Genomic DNA, 25,474 nt, shown 5'->3' with positions numbered 1-25,474 from the left:
TCATTGTGTCTAGAGAATCGCATATTTGTTCAAACACTTCGATATGCTTTCTCACATCCCCGTCTCCACTAAATTTTTCGATGAGCGTGGCTATTTGTACAACCTTACTTCTAGGTTCTCTATCAGGCATGTTACGCATATTGTCAGCAATAGATCAATCGATAGCTTGAGCAAATGTTGCCAAGTCACGTAAGTGAGCAGGCACCGTGGGTGAAGACACTCCAGAGACTACATGTGGCGTAGGTACTGGCATTGGGATCGATGCATAGGAAGCCCTTGGGTTCCATGTTTGGTACGGTGTTATGCCATGTGGTGGCCCAAAGTTCATATGTGTGGCCCTAGGCATAGCAGACATCGGAAGTGACATGCTAATGCTAGCCGGTATGGTCCCCCATGGAAATAAGAACTTGGGTGTCGTGGTTGTGGAGCATAGGTTGTTGAAATGATGGGAGGGGTAGGGACTACATGAGTACGAGGACTTATAGGTATATACGACTGGTACACACTTGTAGGTACTATTGTTGCAGGCATTGAGCTACCATGTAGCGGTGCTTTACTAACAAATGAGGTCCATGGTGTGTTTTTTGGCATACCCATCATTGGGGTAGGCATGGTAGTCGTGGTGTCATCAAGGGAAAGATGAGCTAGACTTGGAAAAGTAAAGCTATCACTTGTGGGCTCAAATTGCACTGAGACCCCTGGCGAAACAACATATGGGGGATCCATCGGACTTACAGAGGGAGTCTCCATTTGCGATAAGGTTGGTTGTTTAGCATTCCCTGTATCCAAGAATCTCATGAGACCCGTTGAAGGCATATGGATCCCCTTGTTCTATCTCTCTAGCTCAATAACCCTATGGATGACCTCACAAACTCTTTGTTGTTGATCCTCCACGCTAGTAGCACCCGTTGTGGATTGTAGGACATCTAACCAACCCACGTGATAGGTGTGACCTGTGTATAGGTCGGTTAGAGTTTCCTTTTGTAGTTCGTACTCCCAGTTCTCATTTAGGAATGCTTCATCTAGGCTTAAGGTGCTAGGGGTGTCCTTTGAACTAGATGCAATGTGGCTCTCTATGGGTTGACCCTTAGTGGTCGCTAATTCAGGATCACTCGATTGCTCTTCTAGCAATGATATTGATATAGGGGCTTTTGCTCTTAACTCTCTTCGTTGCTCTGCCTTGCGTAAGCTCTCATTACTTTTCCCTAGCCGCGATGATATACCGCTCAACTTTTTGTACTTCGACAAGGCTTCTACCATCAGGTAATATAACCTCGGAGGGGAATAGCTCTGAAGAGTCAGGGGGTGCAATGAATGGAGTATTCACGTGCACACTGTCTAAGAGCATGGGGTCTATGTTGGTCATGAATGTCGAATTGACTTCCCCAACCCCCTCATTTACATCATTAGTTGCATGTTCGAAGTGAGAGGCTCTACTAAAGGTTTCCTTCAAGCGGCTAAGCACGCTCGGCCCGGACCGTGGACCCATGGCATGCATGTCTTGGCTTGAGCTATCGGGATTAGGAATAAGGAAACCCTCCATGACGTCGTAGACAGAGGAAGAGTTACTAGCCGCTATGTTTGGGTCTTAGTTTGTTACTACCTTGGGTCCCCGCCGAGGGCCCGAAACCTAAGGTAGGTGGGTATTGAGAACTCGCGTAAGTCGAAATGCTCGCTAGTTGCTCGGCCTCTAGCACGCGGCCATAGCGTAGATGCATGTGCCTTTGGCACCCTACAAGCGTTGGCGAATAACCTCGAAGGTTAACCGCTTACTTTTTTAGGCGTCCGTTTTCACTCGTTTTTTGATGTTTTTTAATGCTCGGTTTTTGGATTAGAGCATGTGATAGCTCAAAACGAGCGTATCGCTTAGGGGATCGTAGTGTGCTTTACAGCACAGTGTTCGGTTACTCGAAGCTCTGTTGGCTCTCAAAAAGGTTGATTTTTACCTACGCGTGAGACTAAAATACGTAATTTTAAAGGGGGACTGAGGCCTGAGCCTGAGCGTGAGCTTGGGCTTGGGTCTGGGGGATATTCCTGATCCCGGTCCTACCTTTAAATTTTTTATTTTTTATTTATTTGGGATAAGGTCGCCGCGGACGCGCTGTGCGCACGAGCACACACTACTTACAACTAATAGAGTTTATGTTACACACTAACACACTACTACAACAACTCATTAACTAACATAACTACTTACTGTACTTTACATAGAACTAACATTATGGATCTATTACCTTAATCCTAACACCTTATCACAGAGAAAACACCTTATGAACAGAAAAAACACAGTACCTTTCAATACTTTATTAACAAAACAATACACAACAGCAAAACAAACTCCTTCTCAACACACACACCTTCCTTCTCTACCTTTCGTACATTTCAAAATTGTACCACAATGCAGCATAGAGTGCTACTCGAGCTTAGTGTAAGGCATTTTCCCGGCAGCGGCGTAAAAAATGTGCATGTCTATTGCACGTGTCAATGCAAGGGACTTGCCGATACACTATGTATGAGCCACAAATGGCTCCAAGCACACAACTAGACTAATCTAGCAAGCTCAAGAGAGCAGGGGTGTATCACTCACCGCCCTACACTCGCCTTCGTGGAGGATTCCTTGCCGCGAAGAAGAAGGAGCTACCGTCGTGCCGCGCTCAACCGCCTCGCCGCCGCCGTGCTATCGTTGCAATGCTCGATCGCGCTCTCTCTTTCTCTCTCTCTCTCTCTCTCTCTCACTCACGCATACACACACACAAGGAGATGAAGAAGAAGAAGATGAAGATGGAGCAAGAGCACTCTTCAATTGCAGAAATGAGAGAATGAGTGTTTTTCAGGTTTACGTGTCTTTTATATGAGCTTGCCCATTCACACTTGGGCGCCCATGCTTAGCCAACTAACCCTTGAATGTTCCAGTTAGAGTGCGCCTCTCATCAACGATCACTCTTACCCTTTTCCTATTGGACCGACAAGCCAGCTACCTGACTCTACCAAATAAATAATACGACGTCTATGTAGGTGACAGGAATGTGCGTGAGGGTTAACAAAGATAAAGGAAGCTCAAGGCACACAACAGAGAGTGTTTTAGTTAGTGTACAATGGAAAGATAGATAGCCTTAGAATGATGGGTGTATATACAATGCACAAGGGGAAAAAACCTCCTAAAGAGGGAAAAAACGCCCCGGCGGTCCTAAGTGTGTTCACACACATCACTACCACATGTATATGGTAACAATTGGGAGGCCCATGACAAGATCAGGTTAGGGGTCTTAAAAGAAATTCAGCTAAACCAGAAAACTAAAGAATTTCCAAGTCCATGGCTAGCAGGGAAGATGCAGGTACTATGGGAAAATCTAGACAGGAGACCTTTAGAACCTGAAAGTTCAGATTTTCAAGCAGAGGCAGCTAGGTCCAAGGAGGCACCTAATAAAGGGTTAATAGATGATCTTTTTGAAGCCTTTTTGGAAGCACACATCTCATTGAAGGTGGGGAAACTACTGAAGTTAGTCCCTCATTTTAGTCAAACTTTTTTCAAAAAATTGACAAATGAAATCAAAGAGAAGGAGGGGAATCAAAAGGGGAAGAGCAATATCATCAACTTAGCTCAAATTAATTGTGGAGATGTAGCTCCTGTAGATGTGGATTACAAAGTGCATGTGATAAATAAATCCATTGGGATGGTGTATCTCTTAGATGTATTGGTGGATGGAGGTTCAAGAGTGAATATTCTCCCTAAATTTGTTTGTAAAAAGTTGAATCTCATGAAGTGGGAACCAACACCTTTCTAGGTAAAAATGGCTGACCAAAGAAGGGTGCATCCTTTGGGGATTCTAAGAAATCAGACAATAAGTGTAAAAGGATTACCTTTTGCGGTCAATTTTGTTGTTTTGAAGCTGGAAGAGTCAACATTGTTCTTACCCAATGATTTTGGGAAGGCCATGGTTTAAGGCAGCTAAAGTGAAGTAGTTATGGGTTGCATATACAATTGTGATCAAACATAAAAAGAAAAAGTTGAGGATGCAGATGGTGCCAAAGAAGACTATTCCACTTGGGTTCGTACCTTTGTATGCAGTAGGCATTTATAAATAAGGCCTCCTGGCTTCAAAGGCTGCCCATAAAAAATCAAGGAGGGTTTTAATGTGTGTGTGTGTGTGGGGGGGGGGGGGTAAGGAGGAAAAAGCGCACATGCATCGAGAAGAAGCTCAAGGAGGGAGAAGAGGAGATCGTGCAGGTTGCTACAGGCCTCCGATGATGATGGCCAAGAAGCAAAAATTGCTCACGAGCTCAAGGTGCCCCTATTCGGTCCAACCTACGCGAAATTCCGTGTACCTTCACCCTCGGCTTGCCACATCAACAGAAGGCTTGTCACGGGGGCGTGATAAGCAAACGAAGTAAAAAACAAGGTATTTTTTGGGCTAAAAAGGGAAGATGAATAAGAGGAGTTTCTTCAAAGAAATACAACAGTGGTTCCAATCTTTGAGGTTAATGTGCAGAAGATTGCAGATACAATTGAAAAACAAAAACAATTACATGAGTTGGAATTGAAAGCAATCAGGAAGAACACATATAAAACAACCAAAGAGCAAAGCTTAGAGGAGGAAAAGGAAGCAATTGAGGCCATCAAACATGCAGAGAAGATGTTTAAAGAACAAATATCCAAGAGTTCTAGAGTCAGAGAAGATGAACTAGGAGATATGAATTTGGGAGCTGAAAATGACCCAAAAATGGTGAAGGTATCCACTGAATTGACTTTGAGTTCAAGAAAGCATTGAAAGCTTTGCTATTGGAATTTAGGGATGTATTTTCTTGGTTGTATACTGATATGAAAGGAGTAGATCCAGATGTATGCCAATACACCATAAATTTGAAAACAAATGCAGTGCCAGTGAAGTAGCAGAGGTACAGGATGGACCCCAATTATGCCAAACAGGTGAAAAAAGAGATAGATAAATTGTGGACTACAAGAAACTGAAGGATGCCACAATTATGAATCCACTTCCTTGACCATATTGTGACACCATGTTGGATGCAGTAGCTGGGGAGGAAATATAAATCTTTTTGGATGGTTTTAGTGGATATAATCAAATCAGGATGTAGCGTGCTCCTTTTGCAAGTATCGTGTGAGCTAATGGCGAAAAAGGCGTAATGACTTGTGTGTGTGTGTGTGTGTGTGTGTGAGAGAGAGAGAGAGAGAGAGAGAGAGAGAGAGAGAGAGAGAGAGAGAGAGAGAGAGAGAGAGAGAGAGAGAGAGAGAGAGAGAGAGAGGATCAAGGGTCTCATAAAATTGAGCTTGTGTATTATTTTCAAGCTCAACAAGTCCAAATGAGAAATTACAACTCACACATCCGGCTCCTTGAGGTGGAGCAACCCAATCGGATAAGGTTGGCCAACTCATCATATGTACCAGGGGAACAGGCCCTAAGGGCTATATGTCCCACGAGCTTTCAAGGGGCTTTGAACCCAAGTCCTCGGACGCAAGAGGCTCTTGCTCTATTAATCGAGCTAGCACTCAAGTTGAATACGCAATTGTAGGCCACCTTGTATAAACCCGTCGTTGGTTTTCTATAAGGGTGCTTACAGACCGGGGTGCCCAAAGATGGGCAGGCATTGCGAGCGCCAGCGTGGCAGGGGCGTGTCAAAAAAGTACAGGCTGCGCGAAATTCGATGTGGACATGAGATGGGCAGCGGAGCTCCCCCGTCCAAAGATGGGCAGGGGTTGAGCCGTGGACCCCACGCCTGAAAAGGGACGGCTGAACCAATCAGCTAACCAGCGCTAGCTGAAATATGGCTGCGAAATTAAATACATAAAATATTGCTTTGCGCAGTCTGTAAACGCTGCCCGCCCGTCCCAAGGTGAGATGGGCAGGCGCGTTGTTGGTGTGTATCCAGCCTAAGCTAAACGGTGGTGGGTGTACTCAGATTGCACACGTGGGGCCCTCGGTTTATTTGGTTATTCGTCGGCGGATGGCTTAAGTCTTTACTGCGTGCGTATCTCCCCTGTCTATAAGCTTAGTGGAGATGGCGAAAGGAGCGCGGAGTCAGAAGAGCTCGTCGTCTGCGGGAGGGCCTTCTCTATGGACCATTGCGATCTCTCTCATGCTTACTCTCTCCCTCACTTTACTATTGCTGCTCGCTCTCGGCATCGTCGCCGTCCCAAGATCTCCCAACGGCGCAGCCGTTTCTCTCCGCATGCCTGCTGTGTCCATAATGGAGCATGCTACTGAGTAAGTACATCATGCATTCTCTGTTTATTTGTTTTTTTCTCTATGACTCTGATCTGCCATAGACAAGTAGGTAGATGCTTGAATTTCTCCATTCGCAAAATCGGATTTGGTTAGAGCTTTCTTTCCCATGTGCCGGGGCAACATGGGTCGAAAAGACTCCTAAGTGGCTATTGACTTGAGAGGGCCAAGTGCAAGCAGTTGCCAATGGCCATCAAACCTTATACTGTGAATTAATTCTTATTGCGATCATGTCTATAGAATCTCAAGATTGAAATGCTGCAATCAATCATTCCATCGTTCAATCCCGCACTCAAACAAAATCACATGAGAGAGTACATATCAATCATATTCAATTTTGGGAATTTCCATTTCCAAGTTCTTTATTCATAAAGTCATACAACAGAATCCAAAGGAAAATCTGTGACTTTATTCCATCTAGGTAATCTGTGACGAAGCAGCGGAGTAACTCCCCTCTTGTGCAGTCTCGTATGCACCAGATTCAGCCCTGCTACCCTGTTGATGTGCAGGATCTCTCGGAATAGACGCATCTAAACCGAAAACCTCAAGGTAAAGTTCCAATATCTGAGGAGTATCTTCAAGGTTCTCCTCCTCTATCCACTTCACATCCAATGCCCGATAGTTCTTGAATTTCACTAAGAACAACTGAATCACTTTACCTTTCACTTTCCTTTCTTTGTGAGCCAGTATATGTTCTGGAACAAGTATCTCCTCTCTCTCTTCCACTTCAGGTTGCTCATCAAGCTCCCTGTCAACTGACACCTCACCTTAAAAGGTTTCAAGAGACTCACATGAAAAGCATTGTGAATCTTCCAAGTGTTTGGCAACTTGAGTGTGAAGGATACATCATTTATCTTTTCTTGAATGTGGAAAGGGCCGTAATACCTCATGCTGAGGTTTGGAAAAAGACACTCCTTTCCCTTTCGTTTCCTTAGGCGTGCCTTCTCAAAGCGTAAGAGCACCCAATCATCTTAAGCTTCTGCGCGCCTAAATAGATCGTGGGCCACTCGGCAAGTCACTAAGAACTTAGTGGCTAGGGAACTGAACCATAAGGGGCATAGCGGACACATGTCAGTAGGAGAGCAACTTGCAGGCCAAAACACACTTCAGAAGCCCTCTCCTCTCTCCCAGTTGGGGGCGCCCAATATGAGAGTGGAGGCTGCATTTTGAGCATTTGTGAGAGGATTTTCAGGTTTGAAGTTTTAATGGAAAGCCTCCTTCTTCCCTTGTCTTATGTAGCGCAATGATTCCGCTCTCGTGCATCTCTCTCCCTCTTTACACATATGGCAATGCCCTACTAGTTGGGCTACTCAGATGAATTGCTAATCCCCCACAAGTACGCACAATTTCATTGCGAAAGATTGCGAAACATGAAAGTTTTCTTGCGTGAAAACTCGTTCAAATCAAAGGGGAAGTGTCCCATTGCGTGTGGGAACACTTGAGACATGCAGACGTGTTTTCTCCGCTCAAAACGATCCAAAACAGAGAATTACATCTCGCTGTGTTTATTTGCATGTAACAAACTTGGACAGTCAAAGTTAAGAATCTACCGCGACACAACACAAATTCACTTCAAAACAGTTCACAATTGATTCGACCCGGCCCGACGGAGTTTTGTGCCAAGAGGTATTGGCCCTAAAGACTGGCGCCCCTTTCGGTCTTTCTTTTTATATTAATCTTCGAGCAAAGCACAACTCCCGCGGGTGCTCTCTCTCAGACTCTGCGTCCAGATATACTTCCAAACTAGGCTTAAAATAAAGCAAGTTTCCCCCAAAAGCTCCTCAACAATTGTGTAGGCTTTTTAGCTGCTTTCCCCCAACGCAAAACGTGGAATTTAGTATAGCATGCCACATCAGTCAGCTTCCGTAGATTAGACCGCGATTTCCTAAAATAGCCGTACTGCTATGTCAGCATTTTTAGCGTGAAATCCGGGACTGTTGCCATGTCGGCCGGTGTGTGTGTGGTTTCTCGTGTCCAAATGGCTATGCCACATCACCGGTTTGTGACATACCCCCCTCTTGAAAGTATTGTGATCGCCCTTGATTATGCCTGCAAAATAGACGAAGCCATAAACTGTCTTAGCAGACACTGACTATTAGTATCGACGCACTAGGAACACACATCTAGCACATATACCGATCGACAGTCACATCACATGACATCACTTGACATCACATGACAAATTACATTCAAAAATTCATTCGGATTTTTGACCACGATTTATCGGCAACGTATTTAGCAATCGCATCTAGATCCACCCGGGACCTCACAGATGCCTGATTGGCTAATCCTTATTGCAACCATGTCTATCGAGATCGTTCAGACCGAAACGCTGCAGTCATTTCGTCTATCAGTTCCTGCACTTAAACAAGTCAGTATCATGTTCGAAAATTCCAGTTCATAAAGTCATTCATCAGAATAAAGACAATATTCATCAGAATATTGTCGGCTCACAGTATCCCTAAAACTCAAAGAGACACCAATGACTTTAGTATCAAAAATTTGTTGACAAAGGAGCGGAGCGACTCCCCTCTTGTGCATACCCGTTGCACCAGATTCCGCCCAAGTTGAGTTCGGGGTTCCATTTAGAATAGACTATGCTAATTTAAATGCTTCAAGGTAAAGATTCACAATCCGAGGAGTATCTGCCAGGTCCTCCTCCATTCACTTTGCATTCAATGTGGAGTGGGTCTTGAATTTAACCAAGAACCGTCTAATCGCTTTACCTTCTATCTTTCTGTGCCAATATCTGTTCTGGAACGAGTAGCTCCTCGTTTTCTTCCACTTCAGGTTGCTCATCAGAGGCTCCCCATCTTCGGGCACATCGCCTTTAAAAGGCTTCAAGAGACTCACACGAAAAGCATTGTGAATATCCAAGTTTCAGGCAGCTTCAGTCCAAAGGAGAGACCATTTATCTTTTCGGAAAATGTGGAAAGGTCCATAGTATCTCATGCTAAGCTTTCGAAAAAGCCGCTCCTTTTCCTTTTTCTTTTTCAAGCTCAAAGTGTAAGAGCACCCAATTGTTCTCCTTCAATTTCAAATTGCGACGATGTCAATCTGTTGCCTTTTACTGAGATTTCTTCTGCCTTCCGGATCAAGTTCAAGTTCCTCGTGAACCGGTCGGCTTCAAAGAAAAATCTTATCTTTCGTGCTAAGGAAGGGTGAAACCTTCGTAACAAATTCAATAATATCAAATGGCACCTTTCCCATCAAATAGTTAATCGTGTTTTTGTAGGCATATTCTACCATAGATAAAAACCCTTTTCCCATGTAGTTTTCAAATTCAAAGAAGAAGACTTCAACAAATCCAGTACCACTGGATTAGCAATCTCTAATTGCCCGTCAGTCTGCGGGTGGAACGATGACGAGAACTGCAACCGCGTGCCAATGTTCTCCCAAATAGCCTTCAAAGACAAACTCGTGGATCTGGGGTCTCTGTCGGAGACAATCGTCTTAGACTTGCCATGTAATGTGAAGATCTGGGCCATAAACAATTGTCACGTGACACATCCCAACCCTATGTGTCCGTGGACAAGCTATACCACAACAGGGTTCAGTCAGTCCAGTCAAGTATAGATTAGCAGTGATCTGACACTTTTGTGAGTCTACTCGTAGACCGTGCATGCCCAGTCACTGAGTGTAGATGCATATCCTCTGGTTGCACACCGCATAAGCATAAGCATTTCCATCAGATTCCATCAGAGTCAGTTTGGGGATTTTTCAAGTGACTTTATCCCATTTTTCCCTATTTTTGACATTTTCACTTATTTATTAAGTGACTTTTGTTGAGTACTCAGTAGGGCAAATTGGGTAAGTTAATATATAAGCAAACCCAAGATAGCACAATTAGGCAGATGAGCAAAGAGCACAACAAGCTTCCCCAAGCAGCAGGTGCTCCCTCCCTCTCTCAACAAGACCTCCCCAAGTCATCCCCTTGGTGAGCATCGCCTAGCTTCCTTCTTGCCTGGCGTTTCCATCTCCCATAGCATCGCCATCAAGCCTGCTTGCCTGGCGTTTTACCCTTCTACCACCGGCTGCCATATCAGCGTTTTGACTCAGCAATCCCAGCCAAAGGCAGCGTTTTCAAGGATTTATTAACGCTAGCACCATCAGCCATATTCAGCGTTTTTAGCATTGAGATAAACCTGCAAACTGCAGCGTTTTTCAGCATGGAACCCACAGCTATGGCAGCGTTTTCAGCAGGTGCAAACAGCCCTAAAAACGCAGCCTGACAGAGACAGATCCTCAAGAGTTTTTGTCTTCAGCATGACCCTCGACACAACCATCATATTCAGCCATAAAGACAACAGTGAAACATTCATTTTCAGCCCCGAAACAGCCACGAAATTCAGCCAGTAGAAGATCCCAGATTTCAGCCCTAAGTCGTCGTCATCATCACCGTCGTCATCATCGGCATAGTCCAAGTTGCATCAGTCCATTGCATACGCATTGTACACCTTTGTGCAATCAAAAGTAGACCACTCTCGCCGACAAGAGTGGGGCCTTCGGAGGAGGGTTTTACAACCTCTCGGGTGTCGTATCTCTTCTCTCTCCTTCTCTCAGTCTCATTCACTTGTACGCACAATATCCACTCACTTTGTTTGTGATCATAGCACTCTCCATAAAGACGGAAGGCTCTCTCCTTCCCTAAGAACTAAAAGGAACCTTGAGCAAATATAGATCACTAATCTTGAGAAAAAACCAACATTCATTCCGTTGCACCTTACATCGGTATCAGAGCTTTGGAAGTGTTCTGTACTACTCAAGGGAAGAACCACAAGATTTTTTTTTTTCGCTTCTTGCGGTCGCACAAACCCAAGTTCGCTTGGGCGTGTCGATTCCTAATCGTGTTTTGTTGAAGAGTGACAGGAATCCCAAGAAAGAACGGCTTGTCCAGCCTCCCCTTGTGTCTCTTTTCACTCATTGAGAGCGAACCGTGCACTTAGCGGCTGGCCAATCAACGTGAGGTGGGAAAAAGCAACCTTGGTGTGAGCAAGGCCTCCAAGGGGTGCGCCCGCAGAAAGGAGTAGAACTTGGGTGAAGAGAAGATCCTTCTCCAACGCGATTTGCAAGCGAAAGAAAACCTCAAGAACCCAAGACCCTCAAGACTCAAGAACCTCAAGAACCCAAGACCCTCAAGAATCAAGAACCTCAAGAACCTCAAGACCCTCAAGAACCCAAGTTCCTCGCGAACTTAAGAACCCAAGATCATAGTGCATGGTCGTCACCCGAAGCGGAATGGATACTTCGCATACAGGTGAGCATGAGAGAGGCGACGAAGACTCTTCCCCACCCGGAGATGATTTCTTCAACCCTCCCCCTTCGCCATCTACGCCACCAAGTGCACCAAACCCTATGGAGGCAATGGTCAAGCAGATGATGGCCATGATGGATAGACAAGAAGCAAATCACCTTGCTCAGGACCGCGAGCGTGACGAAAGAAACGCAAAACTTGCCGCAAAACAAGAAGACAATCGACTTGCTTTAGAATGCGAGCGCAACGAATGCAAAGAACGGAAACAACTAAGAAAGGCAGAAGAGGCGGCAAGAAACGCGGCCTTGGAGGCCGATGGTGTTGCTCAAAGATTGGCCTTGGAGACCGAGCGTGAAGCTCAACGAGAGCTACGCACTCAAGAATTGCTTCGACAAGCACTAGCCTCAAAGACCGAACCACCCAAAGATCCTGGGAATTCGTCAAGTGGCGCAAGCCACGACGCGGATTTCAACCATCCAGTCACAGAAAAGTTGACTTTCAGTAAGTATGACGGTAAGATGAATGCTACAGTTATTCATTCTTGGTTGCATCAATTTAATGCTTATTTTGCGACAACTAAGAAGATAGGAAATAGCAAAGTTTTGACGACAGCTATGTACTTTGCCGGTGATGCCATCAATTGGTACCACGCATGGCAAGAGGCACAGCTAGCCGCGCACCTAGAGGCAGCCCACAGATTAACGCCCCTTTCCTTCGATTGGGCTGATTTCCAAGACAAGCTCAAGGCGCGGTTTATGCCACCTCAGTACCTCGCACGATTGAAGGACGATTGGCGTGCTCTCAAGCAAAATGGTATGCCGGTTATGTCCTTTTCTAATCGTGTTTTGCAGCTAGGTACCCAATTACGCATGTCGGATGATGAACGCAAAGAGGCATTCCTTTTTGGATTAGACGACTATATCAAGTTCGATGTAGAATTCTTCGATCCAATCGATCTCAACAAGGCGGTAGCGATTGCTCTCGCACAAGAGATGAAGCACAACAAGGGAAAGCCTAAGGAGAACAAGACTTCCACAAGTACCTCGCAGACTTCTCAGAACATAAGAACGGTAAGAATTGTAAGAATGATAACTCTTCTAACCAATCTTCCAACAATCTCTCATCAAAGAATTCTTCCAATGAATCTAAGGGTAAGGCTAACACAATTGCTAAACCTAAGCTTACTCCAGATGAAAAGGTAGCACAAGGAATTGTAGGAGGATACATCACGTCAGAAGAACAAAGCACTTATTCTAAGGAAGGTCGTCGTTTTCATTGTCACATTAAGGGTCACATAAAAAGAACATGTCCTAAGCTTGAATCGAATGAATCTAAAGAACCCACAACACCCACTTCCTCTGTCAATGCAATGAATGATAACACGAGTGTGCCCCAAGTTTCTCAGGACCCTCCTATTGATGATTCTCTCATTAAATGTTATGGTCGTACGTTGGGGCACTGTTTTGTCATATTGTCTGACCTAGGTAGTATGCATGATGCGGTCAATTACTCTCTTGTTGAGTGAGCCCGCCTCGAAGTTAGTCTGAGATCTCCTATTGAGGTCTCTGGCTTTCGTCCCGGTATGGACGCTCTCATCACGGAGGAGTGCCTTGATGTGTTGTTTGCAATTCAACAGACTGCCTTCACTAGAAGATTTGTTGTTTCTCCTCTCTCAGGATGTGATATGATTTTGGGCATTCGATGGTTTCGTGATAATGACGCTCTTATGAAATTTGCGACTAACACTATAACTCTCAATGCCGACAGTGATTCTCCTATTGTCATTCATGGAGAGGACATTGCTCCTTCTCCATCTCTCATTGCTAATATGCAGGACAAGGTTGAAAGGATTTGGGATAAGGAGATTCTCTCAATCTCTTTTTCTCCACAACATGACACACAGAACTTGCATGATTATGAGAAGCATGATGACTTGAATGATAACGATTTGCATGATGATTTGGATGATAAAGACAAACATGATGATTTGCATGATCAATATGTGATTTCTCACAAGCATGATGAGTTGCATGAAGATGACGTGATTGTTCACAAGGATGATGTGTTAGTTGATGCTTTTACTAGCGAAGCTAACCTCGTTGCATAATCGATTAGTCACGAAGAACCGATCTTGGCTTTCGAGTCGAGGTCCAACGAACCCCCACAGGACGATTCGATCATTCAGGAAGGATCAATCTTGGCTCTCGAGCCTAGGTCCAACGAACCATCACAGGAAGTATTATGTGTTCGCATGATTGATACGCACGTATTGTTCGAGTGTTTCATTCGTGACGGTTTGCTGTATTTTAGTCAACATCGTTATGTTATCCCTTTTCTTAGGCATGACATATTGTATGTTGAGCACGTTTCTCTCATGGATGAGCACGAATGTATGCGGATCGTTCACGAAAAGCTGAAAGATATGTATGTAAGGAAGCCACATTCCATGTCTCTTCCTTGGCATGACACAGTACCCGAAAGAGCACATGATAGTAGGAGCACCACGCATGGGCATTTCCATTGGGATTTGCCATAGTTGATTGATTTCGATCAAACAGAAAAGATTCAACCTCATTGTTTGCATGTGTTTGATGAACGGGTTGTCACTCCGTCTCTATGTTCATATACATTGCATACACAGTCTTTAGAGAAGACAAGATTTTTTTCCTTCACTTTACATGAAATGGGTATGTTCATGGTTTTGTGTTGGAGATGGTTTCAGGAATTTTCAGCCATGGAGATTCTTGAAGACGAAAGAAGCAGATCTCTAGACGAAGTTGACGCAAGAAAGGAGATTCAAACGACTTTGTCGCTTTCGGCGCGGCCCAAAGAAGCAAGCGTTGCAGACCTTTATGAAGTTCAAGTACCGCACGACCCACACATCAGAGTGGGCCGGCGAGTCCCTTCCAAGATTCCGGATGCTGTTGGCGATCTCCCTCGACGCCATACAGTTCGGTACTAGTACCTCACTTTGAAAAGGAGGGGATGTCACGTGACACATCCCAACCCTATGTGTCCGTGGACAAGCTATACCACAGCAGGGTTCAGTCAGTCCAGTCAAGTATAGATTAGCAGTGATCTGACACTTTTGTGAGTCTACTCGTAGACCGTGCATGCCCAGTCACAGAGTGTAGATGCATATCCTCTGGTTGCACACCGCATAAGCATAAGCATTTCCATCAGATTCCATCAGAGTCAGTTTGGGGATTTTTCAAGTGACTTTATCCCATTTTCCCCTATTTTTGACATTTTTCACTTATTTATTAAGTGACTTTTGTTGGGTACTCAGTAGGGCAAATTGGGTAAGTTAATATATAAGCAAACCCAAGTTAGCACAATTAGGCAGATGAGCAAAGAGCACAACAGGCTTCCCCAAGCAGCAGGTGCTCCCTCCCTCTCTCAACAAGACCTCCCCAAGTCATCCCCTTGGTGAGATGCCTAGCTTCCTTCTTGCCTGGCGTTTCCATCTCCCACAACATCGCCATCAAGCCTGCTTGCCTGGCGTTTTTCCCCTCTACCACCGGCTGCCATATCAGTGTTTTGACTCAGCAATCCCAGCCAAAGGCAGCGTTTTCAAGGATTTACTAACGCTAGCACCATCAGCCATATTCAGCGTTTTTAGCATTGAGATAAACTTGCAAACTGCAGCGTTTTTCAGCATGGAACCCACAGCTATGGCAGCGTTTTCAGCAGGTGCAAACAGCCCTAAAAACGCAGCCTGACAGAGACAGATCCTCAGCGTTTTTGTCTTCAGCATGACCCTCGACACAACCATCATATTCAGCCATAAAGACAGCAGTGAAACAATCATTTTCAGCCCCGAAACAGCCACTAAATTCAGCCAATAGAAGATCCCAGATTTCAGACTTAGCAGCCCTAAGTCGTCGTCATCATCACCATCGTCGTCATCGGCATAGTCCAAGTTGCATCAGTCCATTGCATACGCATTGTACACCTTTGTGCAATCAAAAGTAGACCACTCTCGCCGACGAGAGTGGGGCCTTCGGAGGAGGGTTTTACAACCTCTCAGGTGTCGTATCTCTTCTCTCTCCTTCTCTCAGTCTCATTCACTTGCACGCACAATATCCACTCACTTTGTTCAACAACATCGTTTCCTTCATCAAGTAGCCATCCCGAAAGGAATATCCCGCTACTACCTCCCCATTCTATATTCAACTGAATACATATGCAAAATCTGTATCTTTGACGTACTGACCGACCATAGCCTCGAAGCTTCTATGATGTATTGCAGAAATAGCCAAAACGGCTTCCGGGACAAAGTATCTGCCACCAATTTCTTCTGTCCCTGCACGTGGACAATCTGGAAGTGAAACTGTGACAAGATATTCGCCCACCGCATCTGCTTTTCCGATAGCTGCTTCTGTGGCAAGAAGTATCGTAAACTCTGATGGTGTGTGAAAACAGTAAAATCTGCTCCGAGTAGGTAATGTCGCCATTGAGTAAGAGGTGGATAACCACCAAAAGCCCTTTCTCACATATCTGTATTGTCAATTCCGGCCTTGAAAACAATCGGCTCTCATAGGCAATGAGAATGTAGCAGGAGCATTTGTGAGACCAAAGGGCATCACTAAAAATTCGTATAAAGGCCAAACGTCGTTCTAAAAGCAGTCTTGTCCACATCCTCTGATCTAATGCGGATCTGATGGTACCCACTCTTTAGATCTATCCTGCTAAACATAGCTGCTCCTTCTAATTTGTCCAGAATATCATCAATTCTAGGTATAGGGAACCTATTCTTGATGGTATTCTTGTTCAGTGCACGGTAGTCGATGCACATACGCCATGAGCCATCCTTTTTCTGCACCAACAACACTGGAGAACAGAATGGAGATGAACTGGGCTGAATCAGCCCCTTTTCTAACAGCTCCTGTACTTGGCCCATTATCTCTTTCTGCTGAGCCGCACTAACCCTGTACGGAGGCTTATTTGGTGGGCTACTGCCTGGCACCAAATCTATCGCATGGTCCTCGGGTCTCTCTGGCGGTAATTGAGACGGTAATGAATCGGAGAAACAGTCACTATACTGTTGTAAAAACATTGACTTTTCTTTATCTAGCACAAATAAATTTGATTCATCACAATCTGACACTTCACGTGCAAAAACCAAGTACGCAGAAAGATGCTTTTTCATTACAGAAGTAATAGCAGAAGCTGATACAGTGGGAATAGACTCCCCTTTAAGCTTTACATCCAGAATGTGAGTCTTTCCCCTGCTCTGTACAATGATCTTTTTGTTGTAGGCATCCATGATTCCCTGTACACGAAATAACCAAGGAATACCTAACAACACATCACATCCGTCCAGTGGCATGATGTAAAATTCTTCAGCATCTACATAGGACTGGATATGTAGGCGCAACTTTCCAATGATGGGTGTCACAGCCTCTGTATGGCCAGTACATGCCAAACCTGCCTCTGTTGTATACCCCATCTCTATAGGTCTGATTCCCAACTTTGAAGCCAATTTTGGGGAAATGAAGTTGGCTTTGGCACCTGGCTAAAAAAAGATAAGCACTGTTTGATCCCTGACCTTTCCCCATGCTCTGCAAAGCTCACTTGCATCTGAATTTGGCTTGTCGCCCACCATATCTGGCACTAGACCAGCCATGGGCTTCTTTCCTTTCCTGTCCTCCTTGTCTTCAGAATCAGCTGGCCTTTTCTTTGTAGGACAATTGTAAGCAATGTGGCCAGGCTGCTCACAGATGAAGCATTTGTTCTCTGACCTCAGGATCTTCTTTTGCTCTTCTGACTTGCGAGAAAAACGTCTTTTCCATTTCTTCGCTGGTCCCTTTTCTGGTTCAGCCGTAGCTTTGTCTTTCCCTACGTTGGCCGGCTCCTGAGTCCCTTTCGGAGCCTCCTTGGGAACATACTTCTTCGCTGAATTTTTCTTGGCTGATCCTTCCTTGACGCCAGTATTGAATTCACAATCTTCTCCCTTGAGCAAATCATTGCCAGTGTTTGCTACCTCGATGAGCTGCGTCAAAGTAGTGACTTTGGTCTTCGTGCAGTATTTCCTCAATCCTTTGGGTAGGCCACAACAGTATTTTTCAATTTGTTCTGTCAATGGCACAAACCTATAGGAAGTTACTGGAAGTAGAGCTTTCCAAAACTTCCGATTGTAATCATCCAGATTCTTGCAAGTGGCAGCATTAAGCTGGTGCCATTCTGTCATGACATCTGCTTCGAAATCATCAGATAACCATGTTGTTGCAAAAATCTGCTTGAAATAAATCCATGTGGACGGAGCTTGCCCTTGAAGCAATAAAGTTGTCCACCATTGTCCCGCATTCCCTGTCAAGAAAGTGGTTGCCTTGCGGACCTTTGAAGCCTCTGTAAAGTTTCCCCCTGCATAGGCCTTGTCAAATTGCTGGAGGAATGAGAGAACCTTCGTCCTGTCATCAAACCCTGTAAAGGTTGTGAAAGTCACACCTTTGCCACCTTCTTTGTACGGAGTTGGCCTCTCCAGCGGTGTTAAATTTTCATATGGAAGTGACTGAAACATGGGAACACTGTTAGGGGTCATTTGTGTTCCCTGTCCGCAATCAAGTTGACCTGGAAATGCCATATTTGGCTGCTGATTTGTAATTTCAGCCATCCCAAAATTTGCCTGTGGCATCCGAAATTGGCCCTGAGTGCTTTGAAACCCTAGTAGCATGCCCGTGACACCATACATGGGGTTAGGCATCATCGTTTGAGCACCCCCGAACACTGTTCCTGGCGTGTAAAACTGATTTCCAGGTGCATGACCAGCCATGCTCTGGAATACGGATCCACCTCCAAAATAGCCAAGGTGTACTGAAGGTGGTGGGAAGACTTGTTGCATAGCCTGTAGGTTGCTTCCCTGCCCATTAGAACCAGTTATAGGTTGCCGAAAAGTGGCTGGCTGAAATGGTATAGCTTGAAAGATTGGCATCTCAGCCACCTGTTCTTGCACCTTAGGCACAGGTTGTGGAGATTGCATGTTCTCCGTCAAGTGTACAGGTGTTTCCATTGACTTTGCAGTATGAATCACTTGTGCTCGAGCCTTAACAGGCTTTTGAATGTGATCCAGTGACCCAACTTGCTGAGACGGAACAGGAGGTTGCAGAAAGGCTAAAAACCTCGGGTTCTGCATTACTTGTGTGAACATAGCCATAGCAGTAGCCAACTGGGTCTTGAATATATCATCATCCGTCTGTGGTGGTCTTGAAGACTCACCCACTTCATGTGTCTGTTGACCCTGTGAAGAGGAAACCTCTTCAGTCACATCATCTGGTCTGTCAGCCATAATTGCAATTCCCTGTGTCTAGTCTATGATCCCCTGTGTCCTCAAGCCCAAACTGACCAAGGCTCACTTCATGGAAAAAAGTGATTTAATCCCGTCGATGGAACCATGAAACCGGCCTGTACTTTCAAAAAGGGCGGTAGACTTTAAACTTAAACCTTATTTGCTTTCACCCATTTAATTTGTCGTCCACTTTACCTGTACTTTCAAGACACAACAAAGGGGAGAGGGATACAGGCTGCTAGATTGCACCTGTATAGGTAGACCAACACTAGATTGGCCCCTAACTTAGGCGCCCCTTTCGGTATTTCTTTATTGTTCAAAAGAGGGAATAAACGCTGTGGTTCCCTACAAGCTGCCCCGCACAAACTTGGCTGAATTTCAACTGTTCCGGCCCGATTTCGGCAGCATAACTGTACTAGGATCCTTCACAGTCAGTATTCCCACGCATTGAATGACTTTCCCGACGCATACGGGCACTTTGCAAAACCTGGCGAGAATCTGCAGCACGTTGAATTCTCTGTTTTCAGCCCCGAAAATGCACCAGATCACCTGTACAGCGGTCCCCTCGTGTCCCCGAACCTCCTGGGGGTATTAGGGTCCGTTTAGGGCCAAAACCCTAAACCTGCAAAAATACACAGCAGGCTGTAATTTACTGTTTCGGGCTCCGTTTTACATGCCGGTCGCATCCGTAGAGCAAGTCCTCGAGCTCCCGCACCTGTAGGGCTACTTGCCCTGTGAATCGGACGAGATTTCTAGCGTGAAACCTCTCCGAATTCACCTGTACCAGTACCTGTGCTAGAGGCTCTTACCTCGGCAATCGCGCATGAACCCACACAACTGTACATTGGTCAAATGAATAGCCCACTAGTGGGGCATAACATACTGCCATAGAGGAGAGAGAGGGCAGTGCGTAGCGTGCAGGGCATCACTCCTGGCACCGCACTGTACATAGGAGGGAAAGCAAGCACTCCATAGCTCTTAACCTGTGACAAAATCTGAAAATGAGCCTCTCCCAGCTTAAAATTCAGCGCCACTTCTTGTTGCAGTGCACCAGAAGGTGCCACTTGGCACATTTACAAGCATTTTCCCGTTTCGGGGTTGCCGCCTAAAAATCTCCCAACCGGTTGCCCAGTTGACTTCACGGCAGAGTAAGAAAATGTTCCCCTTGTCATTCCAAAGGTAATGACGCAAACACATTTTTAGGTCCCAAAATAGCAGTTCCCTAAATTTTAGGAGATGCTGCCATTGTATCTTTCTAGGTCATCCGACCCTCTTTGTACACTGCAGCCACACCTAGAACTGAAATGTAGCCTCTGTAGCAAAGGATTCCACTTTGGCTAGTCAATGACCCCACTTTGGCTAACCATAGTCCTTGTCCAACCTTAGTGCTCTCTTGCCCTCAGGCGTGGAATCCCTCTGGACAGTTCCACACTAGCTATGCAATGCAGGGCAGTCAGATTTCCCGAGGGGTGTTTCCAAAAAGTGAAAGTAAATAGATAATAAGAAAGAAATCAACAAAAAGGATAGATAGTAGTCACATGTTGGTGACAGATGGCCGGTTCAGTGGTGTGCTTCCAGGTATCAGATGAATGGTATGATCCTCAGGACAAGCGGGTGGTAACTCGCCTGGCAGGCCCTCTGAAAAGCAATCGGCATGAGTGTGGAGAAAATCTTGGCGTTCTTTATCAAGTTCAGACATATTTGTCCTATTCTTATCATTCATCTCTCTCAAGAAGATTGAGTAAACAAACAGGCTGGATTTCATTAATTTTGAAATGGCCGAAGCCGATACAATAGGGACAGACTCGCCCTTAAGTTTCACATCAAGTACAATGGTTCTGCCCTTCTCTGTGGTCAAAGTCGCTTTTCTCGCCCGATAGTCCACCACGGCGTTGTTCTTGTGGTACCAAGGAATTCCGAAGAGGACATCACAACCTTCCAAAGGCATTATGTAGAAGTCCTCATACCCCAAATACCGCTGACAATGTAACCGAAGTTTGCCAATGACAGGCGTAATGGCTACGTCCCTGCCGAGTGCCTCTAGAACTGCCTCTGCTAGTGGTCCCATCTGATCGGGTGTGATCTCGATCCGCGCCGCCAATTCAAGTGAAATGAAGTTGGCCTTGGCTCCTCCATCAAAGAAAAATCAGGGCTTCTTGGTCTTTCACTTTTGCCCCAAGCTCGGCAAAGTTCTATACACTCATGAATCGTGCTTGGGTCAGTACCCATGCAATCTGGAACCAGTCCTTCTTTCATCTTGCCTTTTCGTCCACGTTCCTCAGCTGCTCTCGAACCTTCAGGCCTGTCTTCATCCTTGTCGTTCTGTTCTTTCGGTACCTTTTTAGGGCACTTCGCGGAGATATGCCTAGTTTCCTCGCATCCGAAGCACTTCCCCTCTTTAATGTAAAGAGCTCTCTGTGAAAGAGTAGGCTTGGGTCATGCATCCTTTTCTTTCTTTTCTGGGTTAATCTTCTTCTTTCTACTTTCATTGTTCGAAGTCTGTTCATTCCTTTGTGTCATGATTTCATTTGTGAGGTAGGTCAAACTGCCAGAGTGAATGGCAAAACCCCGTTTCGCATGACTCATGAGTTCCTGAATGGAATCTGACTTTTGCTCTAAGCAGTGATCTCGGATCTCTGTAGGAAGTCCCAAGGTAAATCGCTCAATCTGCTCTTTGAACGAGATCTTCTGAAATGAAGAGGCTGGTAGAAAAGAGCTCTACAATCTCTCGCAATATGTGTCCAAAGTATCTTTCTTGGTCATCCGAAGATGGTTCCAAGCAGTTCGTATGTCGTGTTCGTACTCTCGAGTCAGCCAAGAAGAAAAAAAAAGCCTTTTAAATTTCAGCCATTTAATTGGCGCTTTCCTGTTCAATAGAAGTGTGGACCACCAAGTTTGAGCATTTCCCCTGAAGTAGGAAGTAGCCCTCCGAATCTTGGAGTGCTCTGAAAGCTATGTCAAACTGCTATATGAAGGCCAAAGCCTTCGAAGCATCTCGAACATGTTAAATTTAACTGACTGTCCACCTTCTTTGAACTCTCAGACTTTCTTGCTTTTATCTTCCAGAAAGTCATACTGGTCGGCTTTGTAAAAATTCTTCTTCTTTGCATAGAATCTGCGGTGGTCGGAGTCCGAACTATCTGAAGACGAGTCCTCTGTAGAACTGTCCGAAACTGGGCGAGATTTAGACTTCTTTGTCTTTTTCTTGCCCTTTTGCTTTTTGCTTCGCTTTTTGCCTTTTCTGTCTTCTTCGCTCGAATCGGAAGAGCTAGAAGAAGAAGAAGAAGAAGAACTATGTAATCCTTCAAACCGCACACGCTTGTTTTGCTTCTTGGCCGAGTCAAAAGTAGACTGACGACCCAAATAACCTGGGAAGTGAGTTCCTTTCTTCTGCTTTTTGTCGTGCTTTTCTGCTTTGTTCTACGCGTCACAAAGCCACCTCTTCTAATTCCTTCTCAGTAAACATCTTTGGGGTAGGAGGTTTCTTGAGTAGTGGTTTGAGGGGTGGTTCTGTGGTTTGCTGCCACTGTGCATACACCTCGTCGAAGGATGTCTGAGTCATAAATTTTGCAAATTTCGGGTCCTTCGGAAAATTTTGCATCATCTTTCCTGCGTCGTCGATTAGTCAGTCATCAATGCTCCATCTCTTCAAGCTCTGCCGGAGTAGCCCGAGGCGGGCCGTACTTGCGTGAATCTTCTTCGTGATCTCCTCCCGCATCTCCAGATGCAGAGGGAGTCGACCGATCTCTGTTTGAAGCCATAAGTGCCGCGTGAAAAGGATCGCATTTCCCGGTAGAAGAGAAATCGGCCGCGCTCTGATACCACTGTAACAAACTTGGACACTCCAAGTGAAGAATCTACCGCGACACCACAAGAAATCACTTCAAAACAGTTCACAGTTCACAATTGATTCGACATTGGCCCGACGGAGTTCCGTGCCTAGTGTAAGGTGCATCGGAAGTGAATGTTGAACTTTGCTCAAGATGAGTGCTCCGAACTGTGCTCAAGGTTCCCTTTACTTATGGAAGGGAGAGCCTTCCGTCCTTTAATGAGAGAGTGCAAGTGATCACAAAGAAAGTGGACAAATACTGTGAATGAAGGTGCTGAGACTGAGAGATAGAGAGAGAAGAATACGACACCAGACAAGTTGTCAAACCCTCCTTCGAAGGCCCTTCTCTCGATGGCGAGAGAAGTCTATTGTATTGATTGCCCAATCTGGTACAAGATGCTGATGCAAGTCATGAGACTGAGATGCACTATGGATCTAGATTGGAGATGACGGCGACGTCGTATGGCTGAAAATGCTCCTTCGTACCGTTCCTTCTTTGCTGAATTTACTGCTGCAAAAACGCTGAATTTACTACTGCAAAAGTGCTATCTCTGCTGCATGGAAAAACGCTGGTATGATGGCTATGGAATCACTGATGTCAAGCTATGAAAAACGCTGAAGTGCTGATCCCAAAATGCTGGTCTTAGGGGGCTGAAAACGCTGTGGGCAGAGGCTTCAAAAACGCGGAACTTAGGCCTTTGAAAACGCTGGAGTTTCTAAGTCTGCAAGCGCTAATGTGAGGGGCTACTGGCGAGGGGAGTGGCTGCTGAAAACGCTGAAGTGGGGCCTTCAAAACGCTGGGCTTCTTGTTGAAAAACGCCAGGTTTTGCTGGTTCTTGCTTGAGAAGTTGCCTGTTGAGCAAGTGCTCTTGCTGCCTCTTCTGCTTTGGAATGCTAGCGCTAGGTTTGCTTATATATTGTCTTATGCAAATTGCCCTACCCAGTTTCCAACAAAAGTCACTTAAAAATAATAAGTGAAAAATGTCAAAAATAGGGAAAATAGGTTTAATGCACTGGAAAATGCTCCTGATGGATTCTGATGGTACTGCTGATGATCATGCTGTGTGCAACCAGAGGATATGCATCTACTTTAAGTGTCTGGACATGCACGGTCTGCGAACAAACTCACAAAAGTGCTAGATCACTTCCTATTCTAGACTGACTGAACTGGACTGAACCCTTGTCATGAAGTAGCTTGTCCACGACACATAGGGTTAGATGTCTCACGTGACACACAGAGATGTTGGCCCCAAAGACTGGCACCCCTTTCGGTATTTCTTTTTGTATTAATCTGCAACTCAAAGTACAAGCGAGTGGGAGGCTCTCACTCTCAGACTCTACGTCCAGACGCTCTGAGAAGTGGGAGGCTGGTTTACAAGGGATGCCAAAAGCAGAGCCCCAAAAGCTGAAAAAATTAAAAGCCTTGCCAAATAAAGCAAAAGCTCTTTGTCTCTCACAAGCTCTCTCTCTCCCCCCCCCTCTTTTGCGTAGAAAAGCAGCCCACGCAAAACTGCCCTAAAGCAGCGCCGTAAATCGCGAACTCCGCATTTTCCGGGGGTTGCTGTACAGCCTTGCCACGTTAGCATTTCAGTGTCCGTACAAGGCAGCCACGTCATCACCTGCAGCCAAGAGTCCTTGCCAGAGGGTGTGTGTGTGTGTATTGGGCAGCCACGTCACCAAGTTGTGACAACTTCCCCTCTTTGATATAGTTAGCTCTCTCTTGAAGAGTAAGCTTGGGTCGTGCATCCTTTTCTTTCTTTTTTGGGTTGCTCTTCTTTCTACTTTCATTGTTCGAAGTCTGTTCGGTCCTTTGCGTCATGATTTCATCTGTAGGGTAGGTCAAACTGCCTGAATGAATGTCAAAACCCCGTTTCGCATGACTCATCAGTTCCTGAATAGAATCTAACTTTTGCTCTAAGCAATGATCTCAGATCTCTGTAGGAAGTCCCAATGTAAACCGCTCAATCTGTTCTTTGAACGAGATCTTCTTAAATGAAGAGGCTGGTAGAAAAGAGCTCCAGAATCTCTCGCAGTATGTGTCCAATAAATCTCTCTTGGTCATCCGAAGATGGTTCCAAGCAGTTCGTATGTCACGTTCGTACTCCCGAGTCAACCAAGAAGAAATAAAAAGCCTTTTAAATTTCAGCCATTGAACTGGCGCTTTCTTGTTCAATAGAAGGCTGGACCACCAAGTTTGAGCATTTCCCCTAAAGTAAGAGGTAGCCCTCCGAATCTTGGAGTGCTCTGAGTAACGCCCTCCAAAGAAAGCTATGCCAAACTGCTGTATGAAGGTCAAAGCCTTCGAAGTATCTCGATATCTAGAAAACGTGTCAAATTTAATTGACTGTCCACCTTTAAACTCTCGGACTTTCTTGCTTTTATCCTCCAGAAAGTCATATTGGTTGGCTCTGATACCACTGTAACAGACTTGGACACTTCAAGTCAAGATTCTACCGCGACACGACAAGGATTCACTTCAAAACAGTTCACAGTTCACAATTGATTCGACACGGCCCGGCGGAGTTCTGTGCCTAGAGATATTGGCCCCAAAGACTGGCGCCCCTTTCGGTATTTCTTTTTGTATTAAATCTGCAACTCAAAGTACAAGGGAGTGGGAGGCTCTCATTCTTAGACTCTACGTCCAGATGCTCTGATACCACTGTAACAAACTTGGACACCGAAATTGGGTCAAAAACCTGCAGTTTCAGCCCTTATAGGTTTGGACAGCTTGGTGAGAGTTTGGTGTAAGTGTTCGGGTGGTTCGTTTGCAATTGAATAAAGAAATACCGAAAGGGGCGCCAATCTTTGGGGCCTACAGGGTGTCGGTCTTTGTGTGCGCGCGACATTCTAGTCCTTGGATGCAT

At 45.3% G+C, this 25,474-nt stretch overlaps 1 protein-coding gene across 1 annotated transcript in view; it reads left to right on the top strand.

Moving 5' to 3' along the window:
• Positions 1-5,965: 5,965 nt before the first annotated feature.
• The window catches only part of LOC147427650 (putative prolyl 4-hydroxylase 10), a 45,514-nt gene continuing 26,005 nt past the window's right edge, over positions 5,966-25,474 (top strand). Inside the window, exon 1 of the mRNA XM_086497005.1 lies at positions 5,966-6,221. Coding sequence (XP_086353131.1) covers positions 6,016-6,221 — 206 coding nt within the window. The 5' untranslated portion in view covers positions 5,966-6,015. The remainder of the gene's footprint in view (positions 6,222-25,474) is intronic.

The sequence above is a fragment of the Adiantum capillus-veneris genome, chromosome 23, assembly GCF_014529385.1.
Source record: "Adiantum capillus-veneris isolate H3 chromosome 23, ASM1452938v2, whole genome shotgun sequence".
In the NCBI taxonomy this organism is placed as follows: domain Eukaryota; kingdom Viridiplantae; phylum Streptophyta; class Polypodiopsida; order Polypodiales; family Pteridaceae; genus Adiantum; species Adiantum capillus-veneris.
Note: the sequence above shows the minus strand (reverse complement) of the source record. Positions and strands in the feature narration are given on the sequence as shown.